The sequence below is a fragment of the Nycticebus coucang genome, chromosome 13 (assembly GCF_027406575.1).
Source record: "Nycticebus coucang isolate mNycCou1 chromosome 13, mNycCou1.pri, whole genome shotgun sequence".
NCBI lineage: Eukaryota > Metazoa > Chordata > Mammalia > Primates > Lorisidae > Nycticebus > Nycticebus coucang.
This window is the reverse complement of record NC_069792.1, coordinates 3,171,194-3,183,333: the sequence shown is the minus strand read 5'-3', so window position 1 is coordinate 3,183,333 and position 12,140 is coordinate 3,171,194. Positions and strand designations below refer to the sequence as shown.

The 12,140-nt window shown below is 41.7% G+C and overlaps 1 protein-coding gene across 1 annotated transcript in view; it reads left to right on the top strand.

Moving 5' to 3' along the window:
* PXDNL (peroxidasin like) overlaps window positions 1-12,140 on the top strand; it is a 222,841-nt gene that overhangs the window by 193,354 nt on the left and 17,347 nt on the right. Inside the window, 2 exon segments of the mRNA XM_053559607.1 lie at window positions 781-980; window positions 9,057-9,378. Of these exon segments, the coding sequence (XP_053415582.1) occupies window positions 781-980; window positions 9,057-9,378 (522 nt within the window).

Below are 12,140 nucleotides of genomic sequence, written 5' to 3'. Positions count from 1 at the left end.
GGATGGGTTTGAACCCACCACCTGTGGTATATGGGGCTGGCGCCCTACTCCTTTGAGCCACAGGCGCCGCCCTACCCGTCAGCTTTTAACTGTATTCTTTCATTTAAAATTGAAAGTATTTATTCTAGGGTGGCGCCTGTGGCTCATTGAGTAGGGCGCCGGCCCCATATGCCGAGGGTGGTGGGTTCAAACCCAGCCCCAGCCAAACTGCAACAAAAAAATAGCCGGGCGTTGTGGCGGGCGCCTGTAGTCCCAGCTGCTTGGGAGGCTGAGGCAAGAGAATCGCGTAAGCCCAAGAGTTAGAGGTTGCTGTGAGCTGTGTGATGCCAGAGTGCCGTACAGTGAGACTCTGTCTCTACAAAAAAAAAAAAAAAAGAAAGTATTTATTCTAATTACTCAGTATATATAACAATATTGTCTATGTCAAATACCTAAAGGTCTATTTCCTTTTTAGGAAAACTTGCTAATATTAAATTGTTGAGACAATTCCTAAGGCTAGTCCATGGAGTCTAAGTATGAAAATGACCTTTTTAATTTTTTTTTACACAACTTTGAATCATTCTGTAGACCTTGCTTGGAGAGTGACAGTTTAAAAGCATGGGGATTTAGGGACTTCATAATATCGGAGAGAATTAAAAGTGTATTTAGCTGGAGAGTGCACATAACCCTTTCAGTGTGCTTCCTCAGTGCCGAGTCGCCTCTGCCCACTGTGACTGCCTGATACCCACCGGAGTTCTCAGGCTGCACACCCTCGACTCTGCCTTTGTGGTTGACCTCTAGGTTCTGGAATGAAAACCCTGGAGTATTTACTCCAGCACAACTCACTCCACTGGGACAGGCATCACTAGGTCGTGACAGTGGTGACAACATTCACCAAGTCCCAATGGATGTCTTTGTAAAGGCAGAATACCCACAGGACAACCTGAGCTGCAGTGAGAGTCCCAAGGTTGATTTGTGAGTGTGGCGAGACTGTGGTGAAGGTCGGTAATAACGGGATCTGCTCGATCTGGATTTGGGTGTGTGCATGTACTATATTTTTTTCAGTGTCCAAGATCATGCATCTTAAACAAAGATTCTCACATGCACATGAAACTTTCTTATTAGAAATCTGATGATATTGATCGGTGGACACGAGGAAGGACAGAGGGACCCTGTTTACCTGACCCCTTCTGACTTTGTTGGAATGGAGACAGGCTTGTCGCTAGAGCTGATCTCAACATCTTTCTGCATTTCAGATTACAGCATCAGACATCAAACCTCAGTCTCTTGCTACTGAATAGATCTTTTTTTGGGTGGTCAGCTGGCTAGAGGGAAATGAAAACTTGTAGTAACTCATGGCTAACTTAGACTATTCTTTCTCATTGAGATGTTGAAACACAATTCATTGGAAATATGAAGAAATCTTGAGAGAGTTAGATGCAAAACCTTTCCCTAGAGACACAATAGAATTTGTGACATCTACAGTATCAACTATTCTGAGCCAAACTTTCCTGCAGGAGCTTCACAGGCATTATTTTGTCCTCCCAATCTCACTTAGGAAATGTGGGTTCTTTTCACCTTTAATGGATGAAAGTGTGCCTCAAAAACATTAGATATCATTGGATTCAAAGTCCAAAATGAGTTAGTGGAGGATGTGGGACTGAGGAAAGTATGGATTGTGTGTTGACACCTGGAGGGGAGCTGAGGACCCTTTCACAGGTGAGCAGGCAGGTGTCCACCAGATGGCAAGACCCTGTGCCTCCTCTGGGCACTAACAACCCAAGGGCTACCATGGCCTCGTGCCTGTCACATGCAGAGACTGTGGGGCTGGAAGTTCTGATGAAGTCCAAGAATGAAGGAAATGATAGCTTCTGAAGCAGAAGAACGGGGGACACATGGCCTGGGGGAGGAGATCAGAAGCAGCAGCCAGAGACCTGACCACACAGGGACTCCTGACTGGTGGTTCGTTTTCCTCCATGCTGGTGCTTTCTTTATGGGCGGGGGAGGAATTCAGTAGGAATTCCTACTGAGTGTGGGAAGGGTGGTCTTCTTTTCCTCGCCTCAAGTTCTTGGTCTGGAAATAGTAAAATATTTCCAACTCTCCAGAACACGGGGAGCAGGAGGCGACATATTTAATACGAGCCATATGAATGGCAACTAGTCACCCTGGTTTTGCTTTTTTACTGATAGCCTTTAGACTGGACACAGGGCCCGCTGAGCTGAGGGAGAGGAGGAGGGTGTAGCAGAGTGTGGGCCAGGATGCCGGTGCCGTGGGCTGCTGGAGGCCGTGGCTCAGTGCAGAGGTGGAGGCTGTGCTCCCAGCGTGTTCTAGGTGTTCTCACCTCTGGCCTCTGATAGGTGCTTCCTGTAAGCACCTACTGCATACAATTGCCCTGAGTCTATGGAGGTGGGCATTGTCATTCTTGTTTTACTCACAAGGAAAAGGAGGGTCCTAGAAACTCAGTACATCTCTAAGTCCACACAGCTGGAGCCCACTGCCTCCCCGTGGCCCCTGGGGGACAGTGCAGGGCACACAGGGTGGAGCTGCTGCCCACTGCAGGCAGTTGTCCCCTCCCTTCCCCCTTCATTGCTGTTGTTCCACATCTGAGGACCCACAGGAGAGATGGTCTTCTCGTTGTTTTAAATGTCAGATTAATGTGAGAGTACAAACAAGTAGGGTACAATATTCACATTTGTTAGGCAGAATCCCTCTTGTAGAAAATGCTAAATGGGGGATTTTGACTTTGAGGCCTTCTTATTATTCAGGACTGTGGTCCCGATCAGTAGTAAGAACACTCTCGGAGAGCATCCCAAAAAGATCTCTGAGAATTAATCAACCAGTAGTAAACATCTACTACTAAGATGGATAGAAAAATACTGTGTTTTTGTTTTGTTTTGAGCGTCATTCTCAAAACAATACCCAGGCACATGGCAGACATCACTCCCTTGTACAAAGATGTTCAGAAGTCATGTCAGTAGCAGAATCGCCAAAGGCCATGAATACGCCACTGTGATTTAAATCATAGTGTAATGTTTATGACAGAACCATTGTGTAATAAATGCAGGCATGCATATTTTTCACTGAACTTTGTGACTAAGAAGAATGGATTTTTCAGAAAAATAAATTAAAAGGCACTCTAATATAAGGGACTTTGAATAAAGGTGTTTAGTAATTGCTCAAAAGTGGGTCACTTACTTACGGTATCAGCTTCTTTCCCTTCCCAAATAACAGAAATTCGGGTCTGAATAACCAGTCATATCACTAAGGAACTAGTTTGCAGGCCATGGCTCTTTAGTTTTGGGCAGGTCAGACGTTGTAATGATCTGCCTTAACACTGTCCTGACGTGCTTGTATCAGCCACGTTGTGCCCAACCCTGAGACCTGACACCTGTAAGTTTTATTTCAGAGAGAGATATCAAAGAACCTAGAAATTATCTTTACTATGCAGCAGACTTGTCTTTGTCATGTTTTAATTCATGCTGAAGATTTCTTCACTCTGATTTGCTACTCTGATTCTAAGATAAAAATGGATAAAATGATGACGCTTAAGTGATTCAATTGTTTTAACTGACATTATCCTAGAGAAAAATACAGACCTTTGTTTGGGGTTTAAATGGCCCCTCTAAGCTGTCCTAGTGATTTATTTTGTTAGAAAGAAAGGCATTATTAAACTGACTCTCAATCCTTCATGTTACTTTCATAGAATAATTTTTAGCAAGGCTGTTTCTTCATTTCTATCTCCTACTGCTTAATACTGATTACCAGCATATTCCAAATTGAACTACAATTTTTTAGAATCTTGGAAAAATTCTTCTTGTAAATGCATAAACATTCAAATGCACTTAAAATGTACTTAAAATAGTGATATTATGAATGCAGTCAAGATCGCATCATTCTATTTTGTTATTCTTCACAGTGGAAGGCAAGAGACCTCACAAAGGGACCTGGGATTTGTGTGTAGCTTACTGTGGGTTTGTGGGGATGACGGAGTTGTCGAGAAAAGTGGGGTGTTAAGGAATTGACTTGGTTTTTGTTATCCATCACATTCCTTCAATTTTGTCTTCTACCTTTTTTACCCATGAATTTTAAGTTTCTCTTCACTTAAATTAGAGACGATTCTAAAATAGGTATTGCTTTCCTATTGCCTATAGTGATTCTCATTCCATTGTTCACTTATGTTTTCTTCATACTTTGTACAAATTTCCCCAAATCATTCCACGAGTCTATAATTAATTCCTTTTAATTAGGGTTTAGCACTTAATGGATATGTTTGTACATACCAGAATGTAAGCACTCCCGTGCTTTACATGTCAGTCCTTATATTTCCCTAGGCCAGATTCTAATGCAATTCCAAAAGTAAAGTTGCTAAGTTAAAGAATATATGTTTTTTCATTTAAAAATCTTTTCAGATTTATTTTTAAACAGGTACATTTTTACAATTCCAGGGACGATTATATGAATCCCCACTTCTCCACTTCTCACCAACAGTTGATGTTATAGTTCTTGGTTGTTTGATAGTCCAGTGAGTGAAAACTTAATTATCACAAATATATTTTCACTTTGCATTTCTTTATGAGTAGGCTGAAATACCTGTTTCCATGGTGGTTGGTTTGGGGGATTTGCTCCTGTGTGCATTGTGTGTTTATAGTTTTCATCCTTTAATAAATCTGCATCCTTTAATCAATCTGCATGATCTCTCCACAAATTCTATCTGATAGCAATGGTCAGAGTGACCATCCGTCATCTCAGGGTTGTCCCTGAATTGAAATGGTTTTGTCATTGTACCCAGCAGCAACATATGGGCTTTCTTGTATGTAGATTTTTTTTTATGCTGAAGTAGGTTTCTGTGGTTCTGTGGCCCTTGTCTGTCTCAGGAGCTGCTGTTGAGTTCCTCCAGCCTGCTCCTCCCTGTGCACTGCCCACTCTCTGGCCTCAGTGTGGAGGGTACTTCCTTAATGGAGGGATCTCCTTTGATTTAGCTGACTTCATTTATTGTTATTTAGAATGCCTTCCACAGGTTGGTCTTATTTTTTGCATTATTTACATATGTATTCATAAATATATAAAATGTATTGTCATCTGTACATGTGCATAGGTATATACATGTATAGCTACGATATGTATTACTGGATGGGCATGTGCCTGTGTAGCCTTGTGCATGTGCTACAGGTGTGTGTGTGTATAGGTGTGTGCACATATAGGTGTGTGTGTGCATGGTGTTTGTGTATAAGCGTACACACGAAGGAGTGTGAACACGCATGTATAGGTAGTGTGTACACGTCTAGGTTTACACCTGTGTAAATGTACACTTGTAGAGGAATGTGCCTATATACGAGGTCTGACACTTAAGTTCATGAACTTGCCACTGTGTGCTTCTGTTGGCAGCACTGTAAAAACAGTGTGTTTAGGTTTCATCACCTTGGTCTGTCAGTGTCTCACAGGCGTGTTCCCGTCCATGTGTGGTGGTGTATGGCCGGGCGCTGTTCATCATTGCAGTTGCATATTTTTGTTGAGCGCATAAGAATGTCACTGATGAAGAAAGATCAGGCGGCCAGTAATGAACAGAACGGGTGGAAACATTGCAAAATTTTATTGAATTGTATGTCAAAATCATCACCTGACTGTGGGAAGCATGTCAGGCCAAGTAAACAGAGAGAAATAGGAAAATCTTAACTGAAAGTCTTGGCCAACAACTCATGGCTCTGGCATCATGACAATGCACCTCCCTCAGACTGTGAAGGAGATTTTACCCTGTAAACAAATTACTATATTGGAACATCCCCAAACTCACCTGATCTAGCCTCCAGTGACTTTTTTCTTTACTCAAAGATAAAGGAAACATTGAAACAAAGACATTTTGATAACATTCAGGCCATCGAGGGTAGTACAATGATAGCTCCAATGACCGACCAGTCCAGAAAAGAACTTCCAAAATTACTTTGAAGGGTGGACTAGGCACTGGCTTTGGTACATCGTTTCCCAAGGGAAGTATTTCGAAGGTGACCATAATGATATTCAGCAATGTGGTATGCAGCACTTTTTCTAGGTCAAGTTCATGAACTTAATATAAGACCTCACACGATGACAACTCTTATGACCAGTTCAGAAAAACAGACCCAAAATTGCTTGAAGTGTGGACTAGGTCCTGGCATCGGTGCATAGCTTCCCCAGGGGAGGACTTTGAAGGTGACCATAGTGATATTCAGCAATGAGATATATAGCACTTTTTTTAGGGTGAGTTCATGAACTGAATTGTCATATCTGGTAAATGGAAGATACTTGCCTTTTTCCCTCATCACTATTTTCTATTTCTTTTCCCTTTTCCTAGTCTGTATGACTTTAGTTTTTACTCAAGTAATGCTTTCAAATTGAGCACGTGTGTAAAATATTCTGCAAATTGTCTTTTATGTTCAAATATCTTTTTCTCCCTGAACAGTGAAGGCCATCTTATTTGTACAGTGTTCCTGAATTGTGGTCTTCTTCTTTCTCCCTGTTTGTAAGTGCTCCTTACTTGATTTCTAGCTTCTTATATTGCAATAAGGTGCCAATCTATTTTTCCTCCTCCTTAAATAAGTTTTCCTAGGCTCGGCGTCCATAGCACAGTGGTTATGGTGCCAGCCACATGCACTGAGGCTGTGGGTTCGAAGTTGGCCCGGGCCAGCCAAACAACAATGACAACTGCAACAAAAAAATAGCCAGGCGGTGTGGTTGGTGCCTATAGTCCCAGCTACTTGGGAGGCTGAGGCAAGAGAATAGCTTAAGTCCAAGAGTTTGGTGTTGCTGTGAGCTGTGACACCACGGCACTCTACCAAGGGCGACAAAATGAGACTCTGTCTCAAAAAAAAAAAAAAGAAGAAGAAATTGCTGGGATTCTGTAAGGTCTTTTTTTTTCTTTTTCTCAGAGTTTCAGAATTAAGTTAGAATACACTGAGGGGTAACTTTTCTTATCAAGTAAGTCTCAAACATAGTGAGCAATTTCAGTTCACAGACTATACATGTTTTTAATGAAGAGAAATTTGTAACTTCCTTAATTATTGTTTATTTGTAAGTGTCCTCCAAATATGTTTTTTTTTCTTTTTGAAAAATTCTTGGAGTGTTTAATCTCCAGGATCTACCCTCCAAATCTTTTATTTTTCCTTCTTATTTCAATCCCTTTTATATTTTTGCTAAGTGTTCTGATATGTTGTTTGTACATGACCGCTAGTATCAGATTCATTAACCAGTCTCAACAGAGACCATCCTCCTTTATTTGTATATATAGAAATATATATTTATTTATATATATTACCATCCTAAATTTATCTATTTAATTTCTTAGTTTCAACATCACTGTGAAAGCTTCAGGACATCTTTTCCTGCAGTGTCTGCAGTGCCTTCAATCTCTGTATAAGTGCTATTATTTTAATCAGACATTCTTTTGTCTGCTCCCTGCCATGGTCATATTCTGATTGAAAATCCTCCTCTCTCTGACTGGGCCCTTGCTTAGACTGTGACTTTTTCTCTCCGGGATCATGAGGTTTGGGTCAGATTGTCCAGGTTACCTCCATGACAGAAACCTAATGGAAGGTGATAGGCTGTCAGAGCTGGGCCATGACAATAGCCTCCAGCAGGCTAGAGCAGGAAGGCAACCCACCTACTCCATTCATTCTTGGCCTCCTCAGAAGTTGAGACATCCAGCAAGCTTTGAGGGTTGAAGGTTTCAGGGCAGCCTCGGAAATGTGAACCTCAAGCCCTTCCAAAGGCCCTGAGTCCTCAACCGGAGTTAGGAGTGGGGCAGCCTCCCAAGAGAGGATTTTGGATCTGCCCCCCAGGGGTGCTCAGTGCTGCCCTGTCCTTTCAAGCATGCTGTGGCTTCTGCATTCCTTCCTCGGGGGCTGAAGGAGCAAGGAAGGCCCATCTTTGGGGTGCCCATCTGCAGAGCACTGTACTCCCCGAATCTCCCCAAAGAATCCCACGCCCACCTGCAGCAGTGATGAGGATTTCCTGACCCTCGTCTGTGGTTGAGCTGCATTCTGATCAAGGGCTGGGCCCTTTGGGGAGCACCGTGGTTTGTGAGCACTCCTGTCTGACAGTTGTTGAAGGTCACAGAAGTCCCTTTCCAGTCATTTTATGCTCCCTGTCATGGGTGCTAAAAATGCACTGAGGAGAGGTCTGAGAAAACCAGTTTGATCTAAAGCCATGGGAGTGGGGATTCAGTTATAAAACATTGTTTTTGCTGCTGTTGTTGTTGTTGTTTTTGAAGATGAAAGAGCTCTTAGAAAGATCCTCAGGTGTTACTTCAAGAAAAAGCAAAAAAAAGGCAAAACAGATATTAACTCTTAATTATGCCATCTTGTCCCCTCATCTGCAAAAAAAGGTGTAAATTCCACGGGCTCTGAGTGTACCTGAGAATCCATTTAATTTAAAGACAAGTTCTTAGGATTCATTTAATCTTGTACTAAGATCCAACTTTTCACAGCAGGTTTCTATTTGTTCATTTTCTCCTCATGGAGAAACATGGGGGTAATTGTAATCCTTTGATTCAACAGCATCTCTCATCCTTTGAAGATGGTTTTTTCCTCTAATGAATTTTTCCTTTTACACTAAGAGATACCCTTCAAACTTGCCATTTTCTTCCAAGTTGCTGCACTATTCTGAGTTTACACATTATTCTCTCAAAAGACTGTAATGTATCAAGATCTTCATTAAAGCATGACGTCCAGAAGTGAGCATAATTATCAAGACATGTTGGAGATAGTGGGTAGAAATTGTCCAATCTGATATATTTCTTCCCTTCTCAAAAACAAACTCACAGATCCTCTGTTAGAGGAAAAACCCCGCACAGTTAACCTCTAAAAATTCAGAGATCCTCCCTTCCCTAGGCTCTTGTTTGTTCCATTCTGGTTGCCCACTTCTTGCTTTAGTCTTGTGGGTTTCTCTTCCCAGGGAGAGAAATTGACACAGGTTTAAGTTCTCTGCTGTCTGGAGTCCCTGTGGACTGACTCTGATTCTGCCAAGATAAGCAAATTGTAGCCAAAATATGTTAACAAACACGTGCAAGTGCGTCTAAAGATGGATCAGAATTGGCTACTAATAGGGCCTCCTGCTGGGCAGCGCCCTGCACCCGAGCAGGCCAGCTGGGCAGAGCAGCCTCCGCACCTCCAGGGGGCAGCAGCCTGTCAAGGTGCCCACGTGCTCAGCATTAGCCCCGTACTGCGACCCTGGAAGCGGGAGCCGCTGCGAGGGGAGGCGCTGCAGCAGGGATGCTGCCCGGCGCTCGGCCTGTCCTGCCCTCCAGGGCTGCTGTGCCTGAGCAGGGGAGACGCAGTCTCGGTTCCCAGTTTCTCTCTTCCTTCCTGGGAGAACGTGCTGCCTCCAAGTCTCCGGCTTCCTCCTCGTCTGACGACCAGAGCAGCCAGGCCTGGGAGGAGACGCACCGCCCCACCCACCAGCTTCTCTCCTTGACGCAACAGATGACTAAGGGGCGTGGCTAAGGGCGGAGACAAGGAGGAGCCCAGGTACGGCAGTGAACTTACACCAGGGTTGCTTACGTGTCTAACCCCAACCTGTCAGTTACTCCAGAGGCGGGAGGCCACAGCCAATCCTGCCTGGGGAAAGGCGGGACAAACAGGGCAGCTTAGTTAGCTATAAAAGAGGACGTGTTCCGACTTCAGGCAGCTCTTGTCTGCTGGGAAGGGACTGCTCTTGCTCTTGAGACATATTTTCCTTATGGTTTGTGTGCTCTTATTCTCTAATAAATACCTATGGACAGTGATTGCTTCAGTGCTGTGATCACTTTGTCATCAGCTAGGCACAGGGCTCATTCTTGACCCTCGGAGCCAAGAACAAGGGAACATCCCTCTCCGGGACCTAACGCTCCTTCAGAGACCAGTTCCAGATATTCTGTGTATAATCCTATACAAATTCCTTGGCTTTGAGCTACATAGAAGTTTCCTAAAGTTCCTCTGGGAAGTGTGTGACTGCAGAGACATGGCAGAGGGAAGCTGCGGATTCTATGCAGACTCTATTACATGAGGTAGATGATGCCTTTGGTGCAAGGTGTGTAAGAAAAAACTAGGATCCTATGATTTAGTGCTTTAGTCTGGAAGGATTAATACTGGTAGGGAGAAGATTATTCTGGTTAAAATCATGGAGATTCTGGCCACAGGTTATTTTACCTATTGCCCATGAGGAGGATTTTTTGTGTTTCTCTGAGTACCTTGGAAAATGCAATTCCATTGACAGTGTGTCCACATGATGTCAAAATTACTTACAATTCTATGCAAAGCATATGTAAACATTAGGGTTGTTTAGGGGATGATCACCAGAGGAATCAATTGCTTGATTTGCTGTTTATTTATTTATTTATTTTAGCCAGCAGAAAAATAATAATTCAGTGCTGGAAGTAAGGACGAGGAAACAGGAAGTACTCACAGAAAATACAGAGAAATTTTGAGGACCTAAGCTAGCTCCCCCAGAGCCTTGGCTAGGGAAATTGTCTAATAAGTGGCAAGTATTCAAAAGATTGATTGATTTGATTTGCTTTTTAGGAAAAGGGAACAGAAAAGCCTCATGAGACAAATGTTAAGTTTATAATTATCAAACGATCACATCAATCAAGATTGGTAAATGAAGGAATAAATGAATATAATGAGAAAGCCAAGAATCTTATTTGCTGACATACAAAATAAAGCAAAAATTCTCAAATTTTCTTTAATATTTAATATTTTTATATCACTTACATATCTTACAAAACATTCACATTAAATTCCTAAGCTTTCCTCCCTTATTTATCTTAGTTACAGGTTTTCAGAGCCAGAGGTGGCCTAAGAGATTATTTGTTTAAAAAATAAAAGATGGGGCACGGTGGTCCATGCCTGTAATCCTAGCACTCTAGGGGTTCTGGTGGATGGGTTGCTTGAGTTTAGGAGTTAAGACCAGTCTGAGCAAGACTGAGACTCCTCTACTAAAAATAGAAAAATCAGTGTGGTGGCACAGCCTCAGCTAATCAGGAGGCTGAGGCATGAAAATCCCTTGAGCTGGAGAGTTTGAGGTTGTTTTGCTGTGAGGTGGGCTGACGTCACAGAACTCTACTACTCAGGGCAACTGAGTGACACTCCGTGTCCAAAAAACAAAGAAACAAAAACAACAAACAAAAAACCCCAAAACACTTAACTTTAAAATTAGTTTCAACCAAAAGTTGAAAAGATTTTAATGACTTGTCATTGGTTAATAATTAGCTAAGCTAAGGATAGAACTTGACTCCCCCACATCAAGCCCATTTTTTCTTATCCTACCATGTAATCTTGCAGCTAGTTTTCCTTTCTTTCTGTTTTCTGTATTTTCTTTAGTCTCTTTTACCCATAGTAAGTATGGGAACTCTTCTTTAGTTGGATGGCCTTCCTTTTTAGAATTTTATACTCACATTGCAAATGCAGCAATGTTGACATTTTTAACATCAATGTAAGCTAATTTTCAGTACCAGCTAATCAATAGATGAAGAGTCTTTGCATGATATTGTAGGCATTGCAGATGCAATTAAACAATATTCACAAGACCTTATTACCAGTCTGTTTATTTCATCAAACTCCATAAATGGCACATTTGTTTGTGCCAGAAATCAAATAAATCAAAACTCTATGGATAAAATTGACTTTGTATAGAGCATAAAGCATTGCCTTGAATATCAATTGGGAAATGATTTACTTTCTATTTATTGTAGAAATGGAAAGTTAAACCTAATGCAGGTGGTCCATTTCCTAAGATAAGTTATGTGTTAAGGCACGATGCCACTTGATTAAATAAAACTTCCTTCAAATAAAACAATTTCACAAAGAGCCAACAGATGTATATTTTCTGCTAGGATTTATGGAGCCATCTGGTCTTGTAATTTCCTGCTGCATACTTCACAACATTAAGTTCTGTCTTTAAAGTATCAAGTAATTGTAAATACGGTATATTTTATGTACAAATATATTACAAATGTAAATATATTTAGGTTTGCTCATGACTTCAAATAAATTGTGCTTATGTTTGTAAACTAATGAAAGTTTAATTTCTTTCATAAGAGACTAATTTTATTACTGTTATATTTCATGATGTTGTAGTTGTCTCATGCTTAACTTATAAAATGTCTTCAAAGTATGGCTAAAGAAGTAGGATTTTCGCAACTCCTATAAAG